This window comes from Podarcis gaigeae, assembly GCF_964106915.1.
Source record: "Podarcis gaigeae genome assembly, chromosome: 3".
In the NCBI taxonomy this organism is placed as follows: domain Eukaryota; kingdom Metazoa; phylum Chordata; class Lepidosauria; order Squamata; family Lacertidae; genus Podarcis; species Podarcis gaigeae.
Genome location: NC_139680.1, coordinates 85,623,798 through 85,651,489, shown reverse-complemented (window position 1 = coordinate 85,651,489; position 27,692 = coordinate 85,623,798). Strand labels below are relative to the sequence as shown.

The window sequence follows — 27,692 nt, the reverse complement described above, 5'->3', positions numbered from 1 at the left end:
ATATCAGATTGCAACCTCACTCTTTTAAATGCAATTATTTTATTTTATTTTATTTTATTTAAATGCATTTTATTTTATTTTTATTTTAAACAAAGTAATAAATAAATAATAAATAAATAAAAATTAAAATGGGCACTCCACCCTTGAGACCGTTCCGTTATAACTATCCAACCTCCCAAATTTCAACACCTTTTGCAATGGTTTGACCCCTTTCCATTTTAATAGTACAAATTCTACAAATACCTTCTATATCTCCTCAAAATCATTTCTCCTGCATATTCCCCATCTTACCTTAATAGCACATGTTAATTTATCATTAATAGCTATATGCCACACCTCTTTATACAATTTTTTTAATGGAAGTACAAAACCTGAGTCAGGGGGTGGGTGGAATCTTTAAAAAACTCAAGCAAAGGGATGAGATTTTTTAAAAAAATGTTAAGATTGTATACATACCTGTGACATTGATGTCTGAATTAGCTTGCGTGCATGAACTTCTTGTCCTTGTCCCATAGAAATAGCTCTGTTTTCTACAACAAGTGAAATGGTAGAATGATAATAAGATTACATAAATTTTGTACTTTTGGTTGTAGGCAAGTTTTCAAAAAGCGTGGAAGCAATTAAAAAAAAATTTTTTTTTTGCTAATTTGGCTTTTCAATTCCATGCTTTAACTAATTAAAGAATCCTGTGCATATTGTATTTATTTAGCATATATACAGCATTGTATCTTTGTAAGACTTCACTGAATGTTGGCCTTTTATATTATTCATGTTTGTGCTCCCTTCCCTTTGCTACGAATCAATTAACTCAGTTAATTTAGTATATCACTTTGCTGCATGCATGAAGGTCTTTTGATGCCAATGAGAATTAAGTTAAGGAATAAAGGTAAAGGTAAAGGGACCTCTGACAGTTAAGTCCAGTTGCAGACGACTCTGGGGTTGCAGCGCTCACCTCGCTTTACAGGCCACAGACAGTTTTTCCAGGTCATGTGGCCAGCATGACTAATCCACTTCTGGCGAACCAGAGCAGTGCATGGAAACGCCGTTTACCTTCCTGCCAGTACCTATTTATCTACTCACACTTTTGGGCATGTTTTCAAACTGCTAGGTTGACAGGAGCTGGGACCGAGCAACGGGAGCTCACCCGTCATGGGGATTTGAACTGCCGACCTTCTGATCGGCAAGCCCAAGAGGCTCAGTGGTTTAGACCACAGCGCCACCCGCGTCCCTTAAGGAATAAAGCCAGAAGTAATTTCTGACTCTTTCAAGAAGTTATCCTCTGTGGTAATTAGCACTGGTGATAGTTGTGATGGCAGCAAATGTCCACGTGCATAAGCTGTAATAACAGAAAGGCAGCAAACTTTTTATCTGTCAAGAGCTGCATTCCCTTAAGCGTAATGTGTTGAGGGGCTAAATGCTGACAGTGGGTAAAACCATAGCTTGTGGCAGACAGGGTTGCCTCCTTTCCTCGTTTTCTACCACCCCCTTCTCTCCCTTGCTCCCTCTTTCCTCCTACCCAGTGAGCTACTAAATAGAGGAAGGACAGATCACTCTTCCAAGAGGCCTGAACTGGCCACTTACAGCAATATTCTCTCCCCCACCCCACTCTCCATTTCTCTACACATTTTAATTGCCCCCTGCTGTCCTGCCCTCCACTTCTTCTTCCAAGCTCCTCCCATCACATGAAATAAGGCCGAGTTCCACATGAAACTTGGTGGCACATTACCCACCCTATCCTAGATCAAGAAAGAGCCATTTATTACAGAATTAGTGAAAGCTCATCTAACAGTAGCCTCAAGTGCCTGAAAATCTGAAGCTCTTTCTAGCCCTGCCTTCTGTAACAACTGGCTTTTTATTAATGGACACCTCCTGCTTGAACAATTGAATACAACCCTCATCATAAAGTTGCTGAAATTTTTCCAGGATTGTTGATGAGAGGGCCACTGCAAATTCAGTGAATTATTACAAAAACCAAATTTACCAAAGTGTTTTCCCCCCCTAAAAAATCAAATTCTATCTTGAAGAATAAAATATTATATTTATACCCAGTTTAAGTTTCCTGGCCAATGCATCAATCTGGATAGTTGGATCAGATCCCATTGATAAAAAACAGATGAGCGGGGTTCGCTTATCACTTTCCTCCCAAGTTTTCTCTAAGTTTAAAATGACTGGCTCTGTATACTTTTCATTCAATGAATCTGCAATGTACTTCCTGGCTTGAGAAAGTGTGCGATCTGGACACCATGACCTAGGAAAGAACATGTTTGGTGAGGCTCAAATTGAGTGTCAGTTTCATCTATGTATCATTTTTTTCTGAGGGAAATGCAGCAAAGCGATTAACACACAGCATTCTTAGAAGAATACTAGCAAAACAAGCAATGCTGAAATTGCATGATCCTCACCTGATAAGCAAAAGTTTACGAAAAGTATCTAGAGAGTCACTGTATCCATCGGGAATTGTTTCTTCCTCTGGAGCCTCCTTGTCAAACCAATTCTTCCACCCCTTCTCATTACGACAGATCTAATGTACCAAATGCAATAGACAAACATAGTTTTCCCATTAAAGTACACTCATGACAATTTTAGAAAGTTACACTTCAGTCAAAGTCATATTTCATAGAATCATAGAACTGTAGAATTGGAAGGGACTTTTGGGGTCATCTAGTCCAGCCCCCTGCAATGCAGAAATCTCAGCTACAGGATCCATGACAGATGGCCATTCAACCGCTAGTTTAAAAGCTCCAAGGAAGGCGAGTCAACCACTTTCTGAGTAAGTCTGTTCCACTGCCTAACAGCTCTTACTGCCAGAAAGTTCTTCCTGATGTTGAGCCAGACTCTTCTTTCTTCTAACTTGAAGCCATTGGCTCGTGCCTAATCTCTGGAGCAGGAGAAAAAAAGATTGCAGCATCTTCTATGTGACAGCCCTTCATATATTTGAAGAGGGCTATCATATCTCCTCTCAGTCTTCTTTTCCATGCTAAATATACCCAACTCCTTCAACTGTTCCTAATAAGGCTTGGTTTCAAGACCCTTGATAATCTTGGTCAGCCTCCTCTGCACATGTTCCAGCTTGTCAACATGTGGCACCCAGAACTGGACACTGTACTCCAAGAGTGACTGACCAAGGCAGAATTGATCACCGAAGAATTGATGCTTTTGAATTATGGTGCTGGAGGAGACTCTTGAGAGTCCCATGGACTGCAAGAAGATCAAACCTATCCATTCTGAAGGAAAACAACCCTGAGTGCTCACTGGAAGGACAGATCCTGAAGCTGAGGCTCCAATACTTTGGCCGCCTCATGAGAAGAGAAGACTCCCTGGAAAAGACCCTGATGTTGGGAAAGATTGAGGGCACAAGGAGAAGGGGATGACAGAGGATGAGATGGTTGGACAGTGTTCTTGAAGCTAATAACATGAGTTTGACCAAACTGCCGGAGGCAGTGGAAGACGAGTGCCTGGCGTGCTCTGGTTCATGGGGTCACGAAGAGTCGGACACAACTAAAAACTAAACAATAAAGTCACTTCCCTTGATCATGAAACTATACTTGTGTTAGTTTGATGTCATCTGCAAATTTCTTGAACATCCCTTTGGTACCATCATTCAAGTCATTTATAAAGATAAAGAGCACTATACTTCCGTTGATGCTGCCTAAAATAGCATTAGCCTTTTTTGCTGCTGCATCATAGAATTGTTGTTGTTGTTGAAGGAGCAGTGCAGTTCTTACTTAATAAAAATGGTGCAGACAGTCTGAAAAGTTAGTATAACTGCAGAATATGCGCATCATCACCATGGCTGGAAAGTAACTAATGGGATCCTCTAGTTAACCCCTGTGTCCTCAGACCTAACTATCCTGCAACAATGTAGTAAATCAAGGTGGGGACCCAGTCACATGCCAGTTCCGTCTTTTGCTCTCCTGCCATCATTTCCAGCCACCTGCTCACAAGGTACTAGCAGAACTGCCAGTTGCTTTGCCCCAAAAACTCAGCCCCAGCACAGGCTGTTGTCACAGCAGCACACTTCACCTTCCCACTGCATGCAGTGCAACACACATCTAGTCAGGTGCAACACCAATAGGAAAAACATAGAAAAAACGGTGGGTAGAGAGGAGGTGCACAGGACGAGCTTCTACCAAAGTGCAACTAAAGCAATGAAGCCCAGGGACTGCCCTGTGCAGTCCCCTGCCCTCAAGGAAAGGCTCTTTGGTGTAGCTGTGTGCCCCCAGCCTGTTTTCCAGCTGCACCCAGAGCTTGGTGGACCTTTGCTTCAAATCCCACCGTCCCCGTTTCACTGCTTCAGGATTGGAGGGGATGGGGGAGGAAAAAGAAATGAGGGGTGCAGAAGATGAGCCCTGAGATATTTTTCCCCCCTGACATAGGAGGTGAGGGCTTACTGAGCAGCTCTGACTGCTGCTTAGAGAAGGAGGCTTAGCAGACCGACCCAGAAAGCTCAGGTCATGTTAGGTAGAACATGTTATTGAGGGCTGGGATGTGTAAACATATAGGCGCACAGGAAACTGCCTTGTACCAAGTCAGACTATTGGTTCATCAAAGTCAGTATTAGATGGACTATTGGTCCATCTAAGTCAGTATTGCTCACTGGAAGGACAGATCATGAAGCTGAGGCTCCAATATTTTGGCCACCTCATGAGAAGAGAAGACTCCCTGGAAAAGACCCTCATGTTGGGAAAGATGGAGGGCACAAGAAGAAGGGGACGACAGAGGACGAGATGGTTGGACAGTGTTCTCGAAGCTACAAACATGAGTCTGACCAAACTGCGACTAAACGACTAAACAACAACAAGTCAGTATTGCCTACAACTGACTGGCAGTGACACTTCAAGGCAGTGGACATTCCCAGCCCAACCCAGAGATGTCAGAATCTGGGACCTGCTCTGCCACTGAGCCAAGGCTATTCTCTTGAGGGAAAAAGATAGCATGTCATTAGGGTACGAAACTAAGCAATATTGGAATTAATGGCCACGTCTCAATTCTCTAAGGCAAAAGGATACAATGTCTGTGGGAAACAATATACGGAACAGAAAGGAAGACAAGTGAGCCCACCTGGTTCATAATTTCAGAAAATTGCGGTAGTTTACTCAGTTCTACCAGATTCAACCATGTCATATCAAGAATCCAACGGAATGGTTTGGGAGGACAAGCTTTTAGGTCCAGTGCTGCACCCCCTGATTAAAAACAATCATCACCATTATTATTACAGAGTACATACCGGTACATGTTATGCTTAATATTATTAAATTTGAATTTTAGACAATCAGAAAAATGGCAGTCTCTATCCCACCAAATAACAGAGGAAGCAAACACAGTCCACAGGTACGTTTTGCACGAGTTTCTGTAGACAAACTTGTTGTGTAAGCTCTCTGGAGAAATGTGTCTTACTACCAGGGTTGGCCCACCCATGAGGCAAGGTGAAGAAGGATCCACAGGGGCAGCAGATTCAAATGTATATCTTTATTCCTTGCTTGTTCTTGATGTAGATCTTCACTCACTCCTTCCTGGGTGGGGAGGGGGCACCCTTTTGTGGTTCACCTCAGGTAACAAAGTGTATTGGTCTGGCCCTGGTTAGTACCATGCAGCTCTCCTGGATATTTATCTCCATTTGATATGACTGAAAACCCATGAACATATAATCTGGTGAGTAAACCCCATTGACCCCCATGGAATTGACCTCTGAATAAATATGTTTAACAAACACTGCATGGCACAACTGGGATCATGGCACAACTACAGAACTTCATAGGACTTACTTCTGGGTGAGGACAATAGTCTGAGTGATGTTGTGAGGTTGTTCAGACATCAATATGCATGGATTCATACCTTCTAAGCATGAATAATATGAAGGTGTTGTCAGTGTGCAATGCAGCATTTACAAGGATGCTAAAGGATTATCTGGTGATGTAGGTAGTTTCATTTTTTTCACCTGCTGATGTGTTGTTGTGCTATTGACTGAGCATAGGATTGTGAGTATGCTATTATGTCAGTGTTAACCTTGATATAGTGACCACCAGGATCATAAGATCACCCTGCCTGGAAACAGTTTCAAAATGCCTTTCCGGTAAAATATTACAACATTATTTCTCTAAAACCAATGCTTTTTGTATTATATCTAAAAGCATGTAGGATGAATGCCTAAAATATGTCATTATCCTCGTTATTAATAATACAGAATCAGTTTTTTGCAGTTATTATAGCCTCATTGTTTGCTACAAACTTTTAATTGCCCTTATTTCATAGCCTTATACCTGATTAGCATTTTAATTCATTCTCCTTGCATCTATGACATCTATGATGGTAATGTATTATGGGTAATTTTACATTTTTGTATGACACATATACTTTCCTTTATGTGAATAACTTCCTTTTAGAGAGGTTTTTCCATGACTAATACAAAATAAGAGCCAAGACTAATTCGTACAGTGTCACAGACAATACTCCATCAGCAGCATTGCCTTCTTTAATATTTAGAATTCATATAAAGCTTTTATGTTTCAAAAACAGTTGGTGCATTACATGATTAATTGGCCAGAAGTCCTTCTGAAGAGTTCCCATAAGAACAATAGCAGACAGGCCTTCTTTGTGATCAATCAAAGCATGCCCTGACCACATTTTAGTCATCAGAAACTGTAGCTCCCATTCAAAGCCATGGTCTTAATCAGGGACAACCAAAATGGTGCCCTCTGCATGTTGGATTACAACTTGCATTATCCATTGCTAGCCATGCCAGCTGTGGCTGGTGTGTGTTGTAGTCCAAAAACACCTGGAAGCACCATGTTGGCTAACTCTAGTCTAAACAAAGCACAGTTCCCCAAGTTTGGAAGTTACCAGGAACTGTAGTTAGTTTAAAACTAGAAGCTTTCTCATCCTCACAAAGGGCAAAAGAGGAGGGAGACATTTCACAAACCCATGGCTTGCCACAACTTGTATTCATAGCAGGAAACAATTGTTTACAACTACAAATGAACTTGTATACCATGAGCTAAGAGACACATACATTTTAGGCTGCATTTCCGTTTCCGGTTACACACAATTAATGCCCATTTACTACAGTAGAATTAACCGGCACATCAGTCTTTAGGCAGTCTTGCATCCTTAATAAGGTTTAAAAGCCCGCTCTGTCCCCATGAATGTGTTTGAATAAAATTGATGTTCTAAAAAAATTTAATAATCAGTGTGGATATGCATAAGGATGGCTTACGTAAATGATGGATATGCAGGGCAGGAAAGGTACCAACAAGTGCACAAGGTCACCAGCATGGCTAATGAGCATTCTCAAGAAGGCTGTTATTCCAGGACAACGAGCTCCCAATTCCTCTGATGTGGATTGGGGGCTGGGGTGGGGTATGGAAGGTCTGTGCTGCTGCTGAGATCTGTGTGGGCTCACAAGTCACAGCTGTGCTGTAACTGACCCAAGCAAAGCTTTTTACAGAGCACAAAGCAAAGTATCAGAAGTGAATGAAGTGCTTCCTTCAGGCAGTGAGTGAGTGACAGCTCCAGGATGCTGAGTGGAAAGTTCCAGACTAAACAATGCTCCAACTGTGTGCATTTGCCCTCTTCCTACTGTCACTCAGCTTAGCTGGAGGGGAGCACTTCTACCCCCCACCCCGAAGAAATGGAGCCTGGGGGGCTTTGCATAGGCGTCTGGGGGGCCACTGTGAGAACAGAGTATGGGAGTAGATGGGTCTTTGGACTGATCCTGCGGGGCTCTTATATTCTTAAATTCCTGTTTACCCATTCCAATGGCTTTAGGCAGTTGCCCACTCTTGTTTAGTGTTCCATACAGGGTTGCTTTCAGTATAATATGCAAACATGTATCCCATTACAAGCTTTTGTAACAAGGTAGAAATAATTCAGAAGTAGTAATTACCTTTAATTAGTGCTTGGAACTCCTTTGGCTTGATTTGACCCCTCTGCAGATCAATTTTTAATGTCAGAAGCAGCGTAAAGAGAAATTTATGGTTTTCATATAAACCTCTAACAGAGTATGTGAAAGTTTCATATGTCAAAAACTCAATAATATTTGTGATCCTTTTCTGTGGAATAGGGGACTTATCAGATCTAAGGCATAAAAGCAAAGCAACAAAGTAAGCAAACAGATTCACGCCAATAAGCTCAAAGCGGCTCACATCAACTGCACAAAAGTTTACACAATAAAATATAGCAGCATTTCAAGTAAATTCCCTAAAAGAAAAAGTAATATACAAAAGGTACAATATTTAATATACAAAAGAGGGATTCAAATATTAATAGACCAAACATCTCATATTAATAAATATATACAATGAATTGTTTCTGCTTGTGTTTGTGCAAAGACTTCCACTTGTTCAGTATAACATCCCCTCTGCCTCCTCTGCTCATGCACACATACCCAATTGCTCCAAAGGGTTGGAGGAATCCCTAGAACAGACATGGGCAGGAGCACTGGGGGAGGAGAGGAAAATCCATTAAGCAGTCAAAAGCACTTGCCTGAACAAGACAACTACACTGGATGCAATTCTAAGGTGAAAGAATCTACTAATAACTCACATTAAGGCCTAAGAATAGAAATACAAAAATATGTTATGCGTTTTGGGAGGGGTTAGGCTGAATGCACGGACCCTCTTCTAATTCTTGGAATAGCCAAGCTAGCTTCCTGGTGAGATGATGAGGAACAAAGGCTCTGTGAAAATGGCAAATGCTTAGGGCCCCTTTCTCCAACTCACGGCAGAGTTGAAAGAAGAGAGTTTTGAGTGATGTGAGCTAGAAGCAAAGCCAATAGCTGGAGAGTGTCAGAGCAAAGTTTGATTTCTGTTTGAATCCAAGGCTGTAGCTATGGAAGACGTAAGGCCCTCTTGGGGGTGTTAATGCTATGAACCCCTCCATGATGGGCTCAGGTTGTGTGTGTATATTTGTGTAAAAAACCCATACATCTTTAAAACACCTCAGTCTCTACTGTACCTCATTCAAAAGGAAACAGGAACCTAGGGTAAGTGCCTGAAACCCCTGGATTCTTGCAGAGCTTGGATATTGGGGTGACATGCAACATTTATAATCTAAATAGCAGCAAAAAGCAGTACAGCTAAGCAAAATGAAATGTTGCTCTGAGCAACAACCCCAAAGTCATTCAGGACTTGGCCCAACTAGAATTGGGTGAAAATAAGCCTGAAGCAGAGGGGATGGATTGGGAAAAGATACAGGCATCTGCAGAAATAACACGGTATTCTTACCTGGCCATGGACTGATCAAATAGTTTTAAGAACTGAGCTAATGAGGTTTGGTACATTGTATTGACCATGCTCATTTCTGTGATAAGAAAATAAAGAATGCTTCCTCGTGTAGCAGCTGGACGATATTCCTCTTGTGCCGTGTTAATTTTTTTCTCAGTTTCTCCTGCAACTTCCAGCTTTTCAGATACCTCTGTAGCAGTTTGTTTAGTTGTCCTCAAAACACCAATTAAAGATTCGTCATCCACCAAAGACCCTAAAGGGCACCAGAGGAGATGTTTGGTAACGGTGCTTTTTAATTTCCTGTACAGAATTCAGAACTCAATATGGAAATAAAATCAACCAGTTCCTCTATCAGAAAAACATAATTTAATTAGTATAAAGAATGCAGGCCAAGCAGTTAAAGCAAAGTGGTTCTTTGCATTCTAAATGAGCCAAATAAGGGTTGCCCAGGCCTTATGCTGGTTGCTTCTCCTACAGCATGCTATGTATCTTTCTGTAGGCAGCCTAACAACTAATTATGATGAAGGAAGAACACTTCATACCAAAAGCTGGGGTCTCTTTTTATTCCAGTGGAGAGACAGCATGTAAGTGGAGGAAACTAGTAAGAAACAATTAGCATGAACAGCATTACCACAAGGCTTTTTGGGGCAAAGGCTGGAGCCTCAGCAGGGCCTATTATTGCTGATGATGGGGGGCTGCTTTAAAAAAAATCCTGACACTGAGAGGACCACAGGGAAGCAGCTGCTGCTGCTGCTGCTGCCACTTGCAGTGAGCTACCACCTGAATTCCCTCAAAATACTCACTGTCCCTGCATCCAACATACCCCCATTATGGATGGATGCTAGGTTGGAGCCAATTAGGGGTGATTTAAATGGTTGCCTGCTGCAGGCAACAACACCCACCCAATGCTCCTCTCTGTCGCTGGCCCTGTTGCTGCTTCTTCTCTGTCATATGCCCCGTAGAAGGAAAATAGATTGAGGTAGATCTTGCCAATTTCCCTGCCTTTGAACACTACATGGCAGTGTTTCTCATCTGCTGTCCATGGAGAAGGAACATAGGAAGCTGCCTTATACTGAGTAAGACGATTGGTCCATCAAGCCCAGCACTGGCCACACTGACGGGTTCAGACACTCTTCTAGCCCTGCCTGAAAATTCTGGAGATTGACCTTCTACACGCTAAGCAGATGCTCTGTCACGGCGGTCCTTTCCCAAAAGAGAAAGGAGGGTCCATTGCCTCCTCTGTTTTAGCCACAAAGAACCTCAACCACTAATCTGCTTCATCTCAATCAGAGGAGTGTGATCTATCCATTTCAGACAGAAGCTTCTGCTCTGTAGTTGTTTATCTTTTCACCTTGCACATCCAGTACTTCACATTAATATGGTAGGAAGGACATAGGTAAAGGTAAAGGGACCCCTGACCATAAGAAGAAGAGTTTGGATTTGATATCTTGCTTTTTCACTACCTGAAACGAGTCTCAAAGTGGCTAACATTCTCCTTTCCCTTCCTCCCCTACAACAAACACTCTGTGAGGTGACTGGGGCTGAGAGACTTCAGAGAAGTGTGACTAGCCCAAGGTCACCTAGCAGCTGCATATGGAGGAGCGGGGAAGCGAACCCAGTTCACCAGATTACAAGTCCACCGCTCTTAAGCACTACACCACACTGGCTCTCACACATAAGGTCCAGTGGCGGGAGACTCTGGAGTTGTGGCGCTCATCTTGCTTTACTGGCTGAGGGAGCTGGCGTTTGTCCGCAGACAGCTTCCGGGTCATGTGGCCAGCATGACTAAGCTACTTCCGGTGAACCAGAGGAGCACATGGAAATGCCCTTTACCTTTCCGACACAGCGGTACCTATTTATCTACTTGCACTTCATGCTTTTGAACTGCTAGGTGGGCAGGAGCTGGGACCGAACAATGGGAGTTCACCCCGTCGCAGGGATTCAAACCGCTGACTTTCTGATCGGCAAGCCGTAGAAGAAGAAGAAGAAGAAGAAGAGTTTGGATTTGATATCCCGCCTTTCACTCCCCTTCAGGAGTCTCAAAGCGGCTAACAACCTCCTTTCCCTTCCTCCCTCACAACAAACACTCTGTGAGGTGAGTGGGGCTGAGAGACTTCACAGAAGTGTGACTGGCCCAAGGTCACCCAGCAGCTGCATGTGGAGGAGCGGAGACACGAACCCGGTTCCCCAGATTATGTGACTGCCGCTCTTAACCACTACACCACACTGGCTCTGTGTTTAACTGTGGTTTAACCTACAGCGCCACCCGCATCCCAGGAAGGACATACTCGAATGCATAAGGATGTCTGAGAGGTTTGTCTAATGAATTAGGTGTAGTACTCGCAAAGAGCACACAGCATTGCAGAAGTAAACCTATTTCTCTGGACTGGACTGGACTGGACTGGACTGGACTGGACTAGACTGGAGCGGCTCAAATGATTGGATGCTCCTCTGTACAAATAAATAAACAAATAAACCTCTGCAGATAGAAATGAGATGCCAAGACATCCTATATGCAGGGGTTATTTATTTATTTATTGTATGAAGGATTCAAGTATGCCCCCTATCTGCAGGCTGAAGTAGTGCAGTCCAGGTACAAACTTTCAACTGCATTTACTTCAGGTAGAATTAGACCTTTTAATATGGTAAACCAGAGACGCGTGTCCCTATCCTTAATGGAAGCAGACCAATGCCAACCTTAATAAATACGAAATGAATATAAGTTGATACACTACCTTTAGTTGCAGTTAATTTATAAAGCAGGTTGTCTTCAAGTTCTTTCATCTTCCGTTTATTGTATGTTACATCTTCCATGAGTTTAATTCTCTCTGCTTCCAGTTCCTTTGTTAAATATCAAGACAAACTGTCTAAACATTTTTAGCATTGTGTTATGATGCAATTGCCCCAATCATAATCTGTTAGCGCTTGCACATTTATGTTTTTTATAATTTAAAAGAGACTGCTGTATTATTATATTTACACTAAGGATAAGGAATTTGTTCAGTTGATTTTTCTTCTCCCAAGTTTCCTTCTTTCCAAAATTCATCCCCATCCACTCCAGCCACCACCTCAAATCACCATGACTTGCTAGCGGGGTTTAGACCAGCATTTCAGAATTAGAAGATCAAGCATCAGTAAAGCATTATAGTTTCATTGTTTTGTTAGTGCATGAGGTCATTGTTGGTGATCTTACCTGTTTCTCTGTAAGAATTACTCTCTTCAATAACTGATTTTCAAGCCCTTTCATTGTAACAGTAAAATCGATTACTGATGATTTGGCATTAATCTCAGGAGTGAAGGCAGGATTAGGCAACTTTGTAGTGATATAAAGTTTAAATGTATTCATGACATCTACTTCCTTATCTCCAACTTTCACCTAAACAACAATTCAATATAACAATAACAGATATTGCATTCTAATCTCACATATAATTATTGAGAAAGATCATTCAGGAGGATGTGCACACATCACAATTGTTCATTTACAATTAAATTTGCTTAATCTGCATCTGTGCTACAAATAATTATTAATATTCTATGTGGCTGTAAAATCTGGTTTCTGTCCTTTTCCTCAGTTTTTCATTACATCATAATGTGGGTCCCCACCCCTAATTTATCATCACAGAGTCCTGCAGCAATTACACAAATCAAGAAAAACAATGGTATTAGAATGGTAATATGACTGTTTATGGTGCATTTTAAATTTCTTCTCATAATCTTCAGGTTGAACTCTTCCAGTACCCATAAAGTGGGAAGCAGAGATGAGGAAGGAGCTTCTGGTATGAAGATGAAACTTGGCTGCAGCTGCAATTTTGTACCTATCACTGGTGATCAGAAAACTGGTAGGCACCATCATAGATTTGTTCAGGCCAAATCAAGCCACTAGACTATATAAAAATGAATCAAGTTGTCTCAGTGTTGAATTTAGGGTGGTGTCAGAGGTTCCCCCACACAAGGTACCAAGCTGAGGGAGCACAAAGTTGAGAAGATCCATAACTGAGAAGATTCATTTTGGGGTGCCTAGCATTTCTAAGACCCTCCCTGTTTGAACTACTACTTAGGGTGAAAGAGAAGGGGCTCCATGACTACCCTTAAAAAAATATGCTCCAGCCTTAGCTGAGAATATACGCACCCAAAAATATTGTTAAGCAGGCAGAGTGAGAAGGCCATTTGCAGTCTTTCAGGGACCACTGCCCAGTTTTACTCCTTTTACTGCCCCAGTTTTACTCAGCCATCTTGATTTTGATGACATTCACAAGTGCAAATATGTAGTGGGAATGTGTGTTTTAGTTATTTAGTTATTTATTAGATTTATACTTTGTACTAAGCATTGATCTCATGCGGTGTTAATGAAGTGTTATGGGGGGTGCTACCTGCTAAGCACCTGAGAGGCAGGTAGGGGAGAATAAGAACTTTGCCCCCATAGACTGACAAAAACACAACAAAACCGCTTGTCAAGCAGACCTCTGACCAATCTACCCCTAAGATTCTGAGTTAGAGAAGAAACTGGTCACATGATCAAGAGGGTTTCCCCCTATTTGGCCACAGGATTTATTTCATTTGTTTGCTCAGAACAGATGCGATTAAACATTTATCACACTTTTAAATAAAATTTATTACAGTCACAGCTCTTTTATAAAGGTAACTAACCTTGAAAGAGGTTCCTGATTTAATGAAGTTCTTTTCTAATATATTATCAAGTGCAGGATCTAATTCTTCACTTATATCCTCAATTAAAAGTGGTCTCCCCAGAGAGAGGGCGTCCTCTAGGTGGGTGCGGAAATATTTATGATTCAGAGTGGTCACCTTAGAAATGGAAACAGTTTATTCTTACAAGAAAGATACTTGGCAAGGCACCTTCTTGTTACAGTATTATTCTTAGAACACCTTAACCTCTCTGCAATCCTATTCCTACTTACCTGAGCCTAAGTCTCATTGTACTCCGTGGGGTTTACATCTGAGTAGACATGATCAATGGGACTTTGATGTCCCATTCCACTAGCAGACCTCATTCCACATGCTCAGAAAGTTAAGTGCCTCCCATAGTGTGCAAATTATTTTAGAAGTTTACTATGCTTTCTATGGCAGGCCACTGAGGAAGAGAGATTTCAGCCTATAAAACCGTGACTGGGATAGGATTTGAATGCAGCAGCTTCTTTTCCTGAGGTTTTGGCTGAGTGACTTGCACTTCAGACACTTCAAACCACTGAAAGAACTGATAAATATATGTGAAAAGGGGAGGGGAGTGCCCTGGAAGGGTATGAATACAATTGCTTTTCTTATATACAGTGGTACCTCAGGTTAAGAACTTAATTCGTTCCGGAGGTCCATTCTTAACTTGAAACTGTTCCTAACCTGAAGCAGCACTTTAGCTAATAGGGCCTCCCCCTGCCGCCGCGCCACCGGAGCACAATTTCTGTTCTCATCCTGAAGCAAAGTTCTTAACCTGAGGTACTATTTCTGGGTTAGCGAAGCCTGTAACCTGAAGCGTCTGTAACCTGAGGTAGCACTGTACAGCACTTTTTAAAAAAGAAACGGAAAAAGGTGCAGGTACTTACCATGAAGCTGTAGCAGTAAGTGCCACATTTTAAACATTGGGGGCGGTACTGCATACCCTTGAGTACCCCCCCCCAAAGCACTGCTTAAATATGATATGAGTGAGAATGTCTAGAAGACACTAAAGAAGTGGTGCATAAGAGTTCCAGGCAAACTCATGACCACCAAATAACGTGCGGGTGCCTCAGTTGATAAACTGAAAGGGTGCAGAGCAGTATACTCTGTTCAAGAGTTTATATTATGGATGCCGGATTTGTGCGAAGATTTAAACACTACGGTATTCATAATTACTGAAAATATGTTTCCAGGAAGGGGGGGGAAGACACCCTTTCCTTTAAAACTTTGCAACACTTACTTGTAAGTCATTTTCCTTTTCTTTATGTTTAATCCATGTTTTCCCTTGCGTCTGCGGGTCTATCAAGAGTGGGTATCTTGTTGCTTTAGTGACAATTATGCCATTTTGAACTGAGAGCTCATCTCCTGGAAGGCCTTGTAGGTTCCATTCGCTAATCTGGGCAACAAGAAAAAAGTCACCACTTCCATAACCAATAATGAATTGACGTTGTTCAGAGATATATTGAATCCTGTGCATGTGCACTCAAAAGTAAGTTCCCTTGAGTTCAAGTGAGACATCCTCTCAGGTTAGTGGGTACAGAATTGTAGATATAATTTATTAATTTAAAAAACGGTTCTACTGTGCGATGCAGCTATAGTCATATTGGTCACATCATATAAGCAAAGTATATAAGGTTGGTTGGTTGGTTTATCTCCCGCCCTACACCATAAGGTCCCAGGGTGAGTTACAACATTAAAAACAATTTAAAACAACCAAGTTTGGTCAGCTTTAATCTTAACAACTTATAAGATAATGGTCTATACTGAGTTCTGCTTCAAGTCCAAAAATATTCTGTTAAGCAATGCTGGATGCTACAGGTTCCTGGAGGTTTTGAACACTGCCCCTATTGCTTCCATCTCTGAAACAACTTTTTTATTTGTATTAATATCCCTCCTTTGTAGGCGAAGAAATTTCACTCAAGGTACCCTACCATATCCTCAAATAAAACTAAATGAAGCAAAATCTAAAGTAGGGTTGCCATATTTCAAAAAGTGAGATTTTATTTGTGGCAAAATGTTGCCAAAATTCCGCCAGACATATGGCAGCCCTGTCTAAAGGAATAATAATATAACGGTAAGACTAATGAGTTCTAGTTGCTGAAGTTCTGGAACACTACCTACCCAACTATGCACATTTGAGGCTTTTTACTTAAGGTGGGGAAGTGAATAAAGGGGGGGGGGAGAAACACGATAGAAGCATTATGAAATTATGCATGATGTGGAAAAGGTGGGTAGGGGGCTGTTTTTCTCCCTCACTCGTAACACTAGTACACATGGACATCCAGTGATGCTGACCATTTGGAGATTCAGGACAGACAAAGGAAAGTATGTATTCACGCAGCACATCGTTAAATTATGGAATTTGGTCCCTCAAGAAGAAGCAGTGACAGTAGTGATACTAAAGCTTATGCCAAAAGCTCCTGCCTTTAAGATGCTACAGTAGCTTGTGTTCTTTTATCTATTCAAGCTGTTGGTGCACGTGCGTTTACTTATTTTTTTGAAGATTAAATTTATAGTATATCATAACTGGCGATGTACTGAGTAAATTATATGTTGCAAGGCCAGAGATGTTTTATTACGCAAAGACATCCTCTGCCATATCCATGATTGCAGCAGGTAAAAGAACAAAACCAAAAAAACCAACAACCACACCTGCAATATTGGAATGGCCTCTATGTACCCACATTTTCCCATTTCAGACAAAAATCTATCAATGAGGTAGTGTACACAAGTATCCAGTCACATGAAACCACCCAATTTTTTCAATATCTTAACTGTTCCGAGGTCCACGATGGAATAAAATAAAATAAAATAAAATAAAAACCCTTTGTATAGCTTATGTGACACACCGAACACTTTCCTTTTATAACAGAGACAAAAGTAACAGGAGTTAATTGAATCTTTATTTTATGTAAAGAAATCACTTCTCCACTTAAAAATTTTTAGTTGGATCTCTGTGAAAGAGGTCATATGTGTCCCTTTATGTGTATGTTGTCTCATAACTTTTCTAATAGTTACTATAAAAACATAATTATATTATTTCAGTAATATCAACAGATAGTACTTAACGCAATGGAACTCTTACAATAACTGAATTAAAAATGGTTCCTGCTCCAAGGTTTGCCCCGCCTAAAGTTGCTGTTTGCTAGAACTGTTTCCCCCTTGGTTCCTGCTGCCATTATAGTACAGCATAGCACACAAATTTTCTAGAACATGATGAATGAAAAAGCATTGTTCAGACTAGCTAAAAATGCAAATGGTTTGATTCTACCTCATAAACAGTAAATAGGGATAAATGTAGAGCTACAAACATTTACAGAATGCAAGACCTACCGTAGGAGGATCCACCAACATTGAAATGAGGTTCAAATTTTCAGTAAAAGGGATTTTCCTGACTTTCATTTCTGTCTCCCATAAATCTTTAAGCAAAAGATTCCTGAATATCTGGTTGAAAGGGCCACAATAGGAAAGAAAACCTGTGCAGAGTAAAACATCTCCCACAAGTCTAGAAAAATACAGAATCTCCATTAGTATTCTTTCAGATTTCATTTTTTAAAAAACAACATGGTACAGGCTTCTTAGAAAAATAAATAAAACAAGAACACCATTAGACACCATTTAAATAATTATAGCAGGATTGAAGGGGGGAATAAAGTGAGTTTGATGTCTATTTTATGTTTAAGTATTAAACTGGGAAGTAGATGGATATTTCAAAACCCTCACAACTGGCTATTTAACTGGATGAGGATTCCACTAGCACTCAGTACAGTGGTATCGCTAGTTACGAACTTAATTTGTTCCGGAGGTCCATTCTTAACCCGAAACTGTTCTTAACTAGGAGGCGTGTTTTCGCTAATGGGTCCTCTTGCTGCCGCTGCGCTGCAGACACACAATTTCCGTTCTCATCCTGGGGCAAAGTTCGCAGCTCGAGGTAACTCTTCCAGGTTAGCGGAGTCTGTAACCTGAAACGTTTGTAACCTGAGGCATTTTTGACTCAAGGTACCACTGTACTTGCTTCAGTGAACTAATTCACTGGACACTGGAACAGCACTATTCCTTATACAACTATAGGGATCAGCGGCACTGATATGTTGAGTAAGAAGCGAAGCTAAACGACTGTAAGGGAGACAATTGTGCAAGGTCTAATCTGCTTATGTATCCAGTCACCCCACCCCACCCCCACTAAAAAGGAAGAGGGAAAGAAGAAAATCATATCTAGTCTAGATATTAAATATTGATCAATTCAGTTCACTTGAAGTTGAAATTAGCGCTTTTAGATTAATTGTGGAATAACATTAAGTCCCACAGATTTCACTGGGGTGTGATACAACTGGCTGCCTACTGATATGTGCCCAGTAGTATTTTTCAATGAATTTCGATCCTTTATTTGTCCTACACAATACCTGTTTATCTGGGCTCGGAACTCTTTACTTTGCTGGGTCCATCTAATTTTCTCTCCACTCAAGCCATCTATAAGCGCAGAAGCTGCCTGCATCTTTCTCCTACACATTTCTGCATCATTCAAGAGGTCCTAAAATTAGGAAATGTTGTGTCACATTATACTTTTCAAAATGACCGTCATGATAGCTATGCTGCTCTAGGACAAATTATGAACATATATCTTGAAAATAGATGACATGGTGTTATCAAGGTCATTTATGGCATAATAGCTGCTAGGTTTTGATGGGAGATAGAATAAAATTGCAGCATTTGTAAGGGAGTCGCTGAAAAGAAACCATAGCAACTACTGTTTTCCGCAGGCAGCAATAAGCTCAGGAACCTCAGCGAGCAGGGACACCAGGCCCCATCAGGTGGTGGATTTTCCCATTTCTTTTAGGTCAAAATAATTGCCAGTAATCATCCCCGCAATGTCAGTCTCAACCGGTTAATCCAACCCTGGTGCAACTGAGTAACACAATAGCACAGTCAGATGAAAAGAGGAAACAGAGTCTGGTGTACTCTTGTCGCTTTACACCTTTAAGTTTCAGATACACATTAAACAGGAGGAAAGCCAAGCTCCCTTGAGTCCCATCAGGGAAAGGTTGGGGTATAAATAAATATCTAATAAGAAGTATAATATCATAAGCCATTGTATATTTTTATCCATGAGAATTGCATTCAAGAACCATCTTGTAAACACATATAGAGTGTGCGCCACCCCCCAATCTCTGCCAAGTGGGGCACAAAATTCCAGGGGGTTCTGGGTGATCATCCAGGGTCGTGTTTCTGTTTACAATCAACATGTGACAGAGGCTGTAGTGCCTTTGAGAAATATGGTTTAAATACACATATATACACCTGAGTTTAGATGAAGGGGGTGCAGATCTTGCAGCACTGTCACCTCAAGAGCATCTTGTTCTTCATAGCAGCCCAGCCATCCTAAGCACCATCCCTTTGTTCCTGCTTCCCAGCCAGCTCTAATGATTGTTGTCCTTCATCACCCAGCAAGTGTTCTCCCTACTTCCTTCCTTGTTCCCAGGAAACTCCTGCTCCAAATAACTCCATCCACCTGATACCCAGCAGTGGAGGGAGGGGGAGGCGGAAGGAGTGGGGCGCACCAGGTGGCACTTACCTTCGGGATGGCATGCTGGACCCCAAGGTGCAGCACCCTCCAGCCCCATGTCAGATGCCTCCCCCTCAGCCACCCTCCAGCAGTAGGGCGCCTGGGGGGAATATGGCCGCTTGGCCCCACACTGCGCCCTGCCCCTGGATGCCCCACCTTATGGGGAGGCACCCACACAGCTGCAGGTGTCCCTGGGCTCCTGATGCCACTGCTGCTACCTCAATACTAGTTTTTTAAAAGGCCCATTTTCCCCAGTGAGCATAGCCTGCCCCCTGTAATCTTGGCAGCCTCCTGCTTTCTTGCCTAATGCGGAATGTCTCACCTTTTGTCAGGCTAATGACTCTGCTATACCTGGTCTTTGTTCTTGCATGGCAGCTACCTAAGCCCAGCTCCTGAGGAAGCTGGCTTGACTTCAAAACCCACATTTACGCTGTGATTATGTAAGTGAAATAATTGTAAGATACAAGTTACCTGTGCAACTAAGCAGCGTAATACAACCTTTCACAACCCGGAGAACATCCAGATGCTTTGGACTACAACTCCCATCAGCCCCCATCAACCCCAGCTACTGAGGCATAGGAGTTGTAGTCCAAAACATCAGGATAGTACCAAGCTGGGAAAGGCTGGTGTAATATCTATCTATCTATCTATCTATCTAGCTATCTATCTATCTATCTGTCTATCTATCAACTGCATTTCTGCCTATTAGGGTCAAAAACTGTAGTCTCTCCTGCATACTATTAAATAGGCCCACAAGCAACATTTCAGTACCACACCCATGTCAGAAAGAAGTTCAAGATAAGGCAGTGGCCAGCTAGGAAATCAGCATCATAAATTATCTTGTTGGTGAAGCAGCATTTTCTCTTGTTTTACCATCTTTTCCTTCATAGCTGCATCAAACTTTGCTTGCACTTTATCCAGTTCTGCTTGCTTCTCATCTAATAATTGTTGAGCCATTGCTAATTCGGCATTTGCTACTTTCAAACGCCCTTCTTGTTTTGCCAGGTTCGCCTGAAAATGAAAAATGAACGAAGCGGCAATGTTTCCAGAAATTCTTTTTGTCTTCTATAACTACATCTAAGGTTTTTGTTGCTGTTTTTTTAGCTATGAAAAACAGACAGACAAAACACTAAGACTAACTAGATGAAGCAGCTGTCTAAAGGAAAATTGTCCAAAGAGGGATTCAGTCTGAAGAAATACTCGTCTGAATTGTCTGTCCCTGGCATAGAGGAACTAATATGAACTCATTGCGACAGGAAAAGATCTATAACCAGATATTCTGCTTTTTGCTTTGTTTGAATAGTAAATGGCTGTATTTGCTGGTCTGAATATTTTTTTGAGTATTTCCTCACAGGACCTTGTGGCTATTATTATTATTATTATTATTATTATTATTATTATTATTATTCACCTTCCCTATAGATTTCTCAAGTTGATGTACAAAATATAATAAAAACAGCCAAAAAAAACCAGCTCAGAAGAACAGCAAATGAATTAAATCATATACACGCTACATAGTAGACAATCATGGCAGAAACCTATTCATTCAGCTGGGAAGGCTTGTCAGAACAAAAATGTCTTATTTATTTCATTTCATAAAATTTATATACCGCTTAATTGTAAAAACCCTCAGAGATGGTTACTAAAAAACAATAAAACAATAAAATGATCAATAAAAAAGTTAACAACAATAATTTAAACCATTAAAAAAATAAGATCAACAATAAAATAATTGTTGCAGATACATCAACATTCTAAATATCTGGGTAGGCTTGTCTAAATTTAGCAGGCACCAAAAAGAATACAGTGAAGGGCTTACGTTTTCCCCAGAAAGTACAGTTAGTGGTTTTGCATCTCGTATCTCAACAGGAATGCTGTTCCACAAAACAGAGACAGCCACAGTAAAAACCCTGCTTTGAGTTACAGAAGCAATCCACTCTTGTGGGCAGGTGAAAAGCACTGCATGATACTGTCAATCAAATCTGGATTGTTTTCAGTGTGTGATGTTGCATTGTGTTTTTACTACTTTTTGTTTGGAGCCGCCCAAAGTGGCACGGGCAACCCAGTCAGATGGGTGGCATATACTGGTAAATATATTTGTATTAGTATTAGTATTATTGCTGTATCATCTTCAGAAAGATGTTTTAATTGTGTTCCTTGCAATATTGTATAGTTCAAGGCTTCAAACTGTAAAATGTAACTATTGTTCAATTTTTAAAAATAATTTGTCAACAAATTCAACTAAAACAAAATTAAAGGTAGATTTGGAGTTTCCCAAACAAACGCAACATCTGCCAGAATTTCAAGGGAAGTTTAAACATGATTTAAAGATTATGAAGAGGAGGGAGGGACATGTTTCTAGTCCCATTACACCCAACACTGCAGAAATAGACAAAAGAGACTCTGCATGGTTTCTTTCGCGTCTCAATAAATGGAAACGCACTTCAAATCAAATCCTGCCATTTACCTTAAGAGGCAGTACTTCTCTGTTTATGCCATAAAATGTTGCCATGGCCTGTGTCCAAGAAAGCAGCCCTGCCACATTACCACAGACTTTTTTACCATTCTCAAAAGTATAATCTTCCATTTGAAAATACGGCTGTAGCAATTCTACTGTCTCTTCATTAATAGAATCTTTAGCAAACTGCTGGAGACTCTGCAGAAATGGTCCACTCATTAGCTGAAAATAAACAAACAACACCTGTAAAGCACTTTCTGCTATCACTGTCCCAATTGTAATTATCCCTTGTATATTTGTATTTCTTCTTTAATTTCCTAGTTTCTAAATTCTACCAAAGTGGCAGAATGAAGCTAATGACCGGTTGTTTACTGTAACTGTTTTAGGTTTGGAGAGTCTGTGACCCTCCAGATTTTGGGCAGCAGCTTCCATCCTTCTAAGCCATTGGTCATACTGACTGGGGCTGATGGGAGTTAAGAGTTCCAACAGCACGTGGAGGGCCAAATGTTATCCATCTTTGTCTTAAGAGTTGTGTTTATTGGACAACTTTTATGCAGTGGTCAGAAACTCTGATGAATTTAACAAATGGATGGGACATTTCTAATAGATATTTCCTGGCCACCTCAGATAACCTGCTTAATCAACTTCAGGTCCTTTATTGTATGTTGCTCTATATGAGATTCTGGAGAACAGCATAACGCTCTTATGTTCATAAAAATATAAGAACATAAGAACAAACCTGTGGATCATGCCAATGGCTCATTCTAGTCCGTCATCCTTTTCTCCTAGTGCCCAAGCAGCTCATTAGGAGAAGCCCACAAGCAAGAGAACTGACCGCCCCCTTGCAGTTTCCAAGCAAGATCAGACTATCACCAAACGTCTCCTTTTAATAACTGTTGTTGTTGTCAATATAATTTATAAGCTGTAATCGATTTCAAGAAGAAATACCAAGGTGGAATTGCATGTAATGCTCCTTTCAGGTGGTAGGCAGAGGTGATGTCATGTCTAAGCGCAGCACATCTTACACTCATAGGAGAATTGGGAGCTCCCTTTTGTGGAAATAGAAATGCCTTCGGCTTAAATCAGGGTGCCACTAGATCCAAGCCGTTGATTCTCCCACCCCCAGTATTGAAAGCATTTGGGAATGGGATTTACTTTCAGTGACTCGCTCCAAGATGGTTTCAAACAAGGCCTTTCTGGATCCATGGTAACTGAATCTATTTTCTTTTGGAATAGCAACAGACAGCAATCCATGATTCTCATGATAAGATGAGGTGGCTTGGCAAGCTTTCGAACCGTTGCGATATCTGCCGGTTTGATAGTCTGCAAAGGGAAAATTAAATTCATTTATTGTTTGGGCCAAATTTTATAAGGACCCAGGGGAAACATAGTACCCTGAATTTAACATCACATTTCTCTAAGCAATAGACAAAATGAGGAATAATGGGACACTCAGCTTCCAAAAGGGACATCGGAAATTTAACTGAAGCACAGTTTTACCAGACTGGAGAAAGCCATAGTCAGCACAGACTTACAAACTACAGTATATTTTCTAAAACTGCCATAGATGGTGCATAGAGCATCTGAGATAAGGCAAGGTATTCAGCAATGAAAGAAATAATAATTAGGAAACAATGTAGAACAACCCAAATAGCACAAATAAAAGACTACTTCAAGCCCTGTTAATGTTTAACAACTTTTCTAGCTTTGCACCTCCACTTTCAAAGATAGGTACTTTGCAGCACAGGCAGGCAGACAATGGTACATTATCTATATTGCACAATTCATGTATGATTGGTTTCTTCATTTATAGTGGCTTCAAGAGAACTGTGAATATTCTATTACAATGTCACTCACATTCAAAGCAGCTTCAGCTTCTTCTAATGCTGGTCTAGCTGCCTCCAGCTTTGCCTCTGCTATTACTTTCTCTGAATCAATTTCATCTACAATCTTCTGTGCTTTGTCTTTTACACCTTGAACTTCATTTTTCACTTTAGCTGATGCCTCAGCACTTACTGTCACTTCTGCTAGCACCTATTATAAAATTTAAAAACATGCAGCAGGGTCATCCAGTTTGGAAGTTTGCAGTGGAAGAGAGCTAGCAATGGTGAACTAAAGGTTTTACTTCCCCAAGCTCTTCATGAGCCACATTCACATGATCCAGCTCATAAGGGGCCTATCCCCACCTAGCCTCCCAGGGTTGGGTGGGTGGATCTGGCCCTTACACATTTAATTAATGTGTTGACATCTATGATGCCAAGCATTGGTAGCTTAGAATAAGGGCAATTATTCCTGTATTGCATATGGGCGATCCTAGCCAATCAGGAATCATGCAGCAAGTACAATATCAGTGAGGGCAAACAAAACTTATTAAAAGCATTTTCCCTACATAGTTGGTGAGCTGTAAGGGAAAGGTGAGGAGGTGACTTTGGTGAGTGGTAGGGTGATGGTAGCTATGGTTTTCCCAGTAGTGATGTATGGAAGTGAGAGCTGGACCATAAAGAAGGCTGATCGCCGAAGAATTGATGCTTTTGAATTATGGTGTTGGAGGAGACTCTTGAGAGTCCCATGGACTGCAAGAAGATCAAACCTATCCATTCTTAAGGAATTCAGCCCTGAGCGCTCACTGGAAGGACGGATCCTGAAGCTGAGGCTTCAATACTTTGGCCACCTCATGAGAAGAGAAGACTCCCTGGAAAAGACCCTGATGTTGGGGAAGATGGAGGGCACAAGGAGAAGGGGATGACAGAGGACAAGATGGTTGGACAGTGTTCTTGAAGCTACTAACATGAGTTTGACCAAACTGTGGGAGGCAGTGGAAGACAGGAGTGCCTGCCGTGCTCTGGTCCATGGGGTCACGAAGAGTCGGACATGACTAAATGACTAAACAACAACAACAGGGTGGTGTGGGTAATGGGGTCGGAAAGCAAAGCAAGCAGGGGCAACATATAATTAACTCAGCACTCCAGCAATGGGACAAGGATAGTGTTGCTATATACAAGATAGATTTCTCCTTTTCAAAACATTGATGGGGGGGGGAGGGGGACAAAATCAGTGAACTCAGTCACTTTCCTTTATAAAATACTGTATTCTGGTATAAAACTTACTTTATCTGCTTTTACAGATGCCAGAGCCAGTTCCTTCTCTTTCACTGCCAACTCCTGAGAGAGTTTAGCAACAGATTCACTAGCTTCCATCAGCTTAGAAAGACCTACAAAAGGCATCAAAATTCAGAATAATTAAAAGTTATTTAAGATGAGCAATAGTCAATGTTAATAGAGTCATTGAAATCAATGAATTTACTCTGAGTATGAGTTAGTTGGCTAGCACCCACATTATATGCAATGTTAATTTCACCTGTCCTTATAGACAAATTGGCATTTCTATACAAAAAAGAAAAAAAGCTATGTCCTGGCAAAATCTGGTTCTAAGTTTGGTTTGTCAAAGAGAAAATAGTTTCTAGATTGAGAGGACTGAGAGAGAAGAGATGGTTGGCAGGGGCAATGAGCTGGAGTAATCTTATCTTACCTATGTGCATCCGCTCAGCTTGTTCATTAATGTTGGCTAGCTTTTCAGCATAAACATCTTTGTAGCCATTAATGAAAGAGAGGTAAGACTTGGGAGTGACATGAGCTCTTCTTCGGTATCTGGAACACGCAATGGGGATTGGATCAAATACTCATGTTATCATCAGATACCATCCTAAACCCATGTTCATCTTCACTAGTACAATTATGTCAATGACAAAAGCCACAGATTTCACTTTCAGCTGTAATCGTAATGCATGTTAATGAGCTGCAGTTGTGAAAATTGATTTCAAGATATAACGACTTTGAAATAAATAACTGCTCATCTCCCTGAAACCCAAGCAACCATTTTAGATATAATCTCCTGTTATATCTAGGTATAGGGGCAATTCGATTCTAAGCTTATCTGTTTTCTCAAACAAGTGTTAAATATTTATTAAGAGGAATCCAAAGTTTAATGTAATTGAAAATGGGGGGGGGGGGGAGTTACTTAAATTTTCATATAAAAGTACAAAATATTGCATCTTTCATACAACAGTTATAACTGAGCAACCGAATTCATAGCTGGTTTAACTAATTTTGTTTTTTTGTTTTTTAAAAAATACATTAGATGTATATAAAATAATCTATAAAAATACATATTCCAGTGCCAAATGTTATCATTAAATAATTACTGCATATGTTTCAAACGCTACCTTTGGAAATAATTATCGCAGCTTTCTGAAACTAGATCATGAAAGATGCCCATAGTTTCCACAACTTGGGCTTTAACTTCAGGAGAACAGACAATGTTAAACTCTGACAGGAAATAATGTGACACAGCAACAAGGGCTTCCTTAGGCCACTGAGTAAACCAGTCCATGGTGCAGCCAGATATAAGGCCAGGAAATTTCAAAGAACGCGCACGGAACTTTTCACCAACCTACCAAGAATAACAAAAAATATATATTATTGTAATAATTAATTTTATCAGTCATATGCACAACTAAATGCAGAGGCTGAGATCTGGAATTTTAAAAGTATTTCCGCATCTGGGGAGGGGGGAGTAAATATATACGAAAAATACTCATATGTTCTTTTATAAGTTTGATATTATTATTCTAATACATTTCTGTGTTTTTTCCTTTTTTCTTTTCTTTGCATCACTTTATTTCTTTATAATTGAAACTTTTCAATAAAAAAAGGGGGGGGACCATTTTTGCATCTAAGGTCTCATATCTTTGTTATTCTAAAGCACCAAAGCTGCAGCAAGCAAAGGCTCTAGCAGCTCAGTCAGCTGCTTGTGGCTGCAAAGCCAAACAGGATGTTTGTGACTGTTGCCATGGAAACAAAGGGGCAGTCCATTCTCCTTATTGAGCACAGGATGTGAGCTCAGTGTGTGTCATATGACCTGTACAGGATGTACATGGGTGGAGTTGGAGTTTCTCTCTGTTTGTTGAAGAGAGCAGACATCTTTTACTGTATGACTGCTAAAGACAGGAATAAAAGCATGTAGTTACATTTCTGTCTGTGTCTGATTCCCCTCCCTGGGGATATGCAGGGAGGAGGAGAAGCAGGAGATGCAGTGGTGTGTTTTTCTCACAGCCTGAGGAAAATCGCCAGAACGGACCTCGTGTGTTTTTCCTGCCGGGAGTCACCGGAGGGAGGTCAAAGGAATTCAGCCGGTGCCTGGACAGATAGGCACATACCTCTGACCGGGCCAGAATTCCAACAGTGGTAGCAGATGCCGGTTGCTGGTTTCTTCGATCCATGGGAGTCTGCATCAAGGAGTAGCAGAGCTACTGTATTCATCGCTCCATGGAGGCCTGAAGTGAGAGGCTAATCCTTCTGCAGCTAGAAGCTGACCAGACGAAGCCAAAAAGCCAAGCTACGGAGCCCAGGTATGAGGTTTTCGGGCTTAGAAGAGTGAATGCAGATTGATTCATTCTCTGCTTCAAGGGAGCAGCGTTTTTGAAAAACAGCTCCGAGAGAGAAGAAGCCTGCATTCCAGACATTCTTGTGGTTTTTCCTGTCCAAGGAAAGGAATGCAGATGCTTAGCAACGCAGGCCAGTTTCAAGATAAGGGCTGTACAGTCAGGCTGTGCCTCAGAGAGGCAAAAACAAGTTTGTTATGACTTAGGCCCAAACGAACTGTTGGAAGGGACTTTCCAAGTGGCCAGTGTTATAGCTGCCAGGTGCACAAGAGTGTAAACAAGCCAGCTATTGGATTTTAGAGGCTTGTGTTTGAGAGTTAATGCAAGGACTCAAAATGG

General features: G+C 41.1%; 1 protein-coding gene across 2 annotated transcripts in view; it reads right to left on the bottom strand.

Moving 5' to 3' along the window:
• The window catches only part of DNAH8 (dynein axonemal heavy chain 8), a 139,051-nt gene that overhangs the window by 22,270 nt on the left and 89,089 nt on the right, over positions 1-27,692 (bottom strand). For both annotated transcript variants that reach the window (XM_083731920.1, XM_083731921.1), the window contains exons 65-83: positions 26,136-26,362; positions 25,442-25,560; positions 25,021-25,124; positions 23,771-23,947; positions 23,069-23,236; positions 21,923-22,135; positions 20,329-20,466; positions 18,296-18,423; positions 17,226-17,397; positions 15,133-15,288; positions 13,872-14,027; positions 12,415-12,597; positions 11,957-12,062; positions 9,222-9,474; positions 7,883-8,073; positions 5,062-5,183; positions 2,403-2,521; positions 2,046-2,248; positions 457-530 (exon numbers count right to left, since the gene is read on the bottom strand). In XM_083731920.1, coding sequence (XP_083588046.1) covers positions 457-530; positions 2,046-2,248; positions 2,403-2,521; positions 5,062-5,183; positions 7,883-8,073; positions 9,222-9,474; positions 11,957-12,062; positions 12,415-12,597; positions 13,872-14,027; positions 15,133-15,288; positions 17,226-17,397; positions 18,296-18,423; positions 20,329-20,466; positions 21,923-22,135; positions 23,069-23,236; positions 23,771-23,947; positions 25,021-25,124; positions 25,442-25,560; positions 26,136-26,362 — 3,009 coding nt within the window. The remainder of the gene's footprint in view (positions 1-456; positions 531-2,045; positions 2,249-2,402; positions 2,522-5,061; positions 5,184-7,882; positions 8,074-9,221; positions 9,475-11,956; positions 12,063-12,414; positions 12,598-13,871; positions 14,028-15,132; positions 15,289-17,225; positions 17,398-18,295; positions 18,424-20,328; positions 20,467-21,922; positions 22,136-23,068; positions 23,237-23,770; positions 23,948-25,020; positions 25,125-25,441; positions 25,561-26,135; positions 26,363-27,692) is intronic.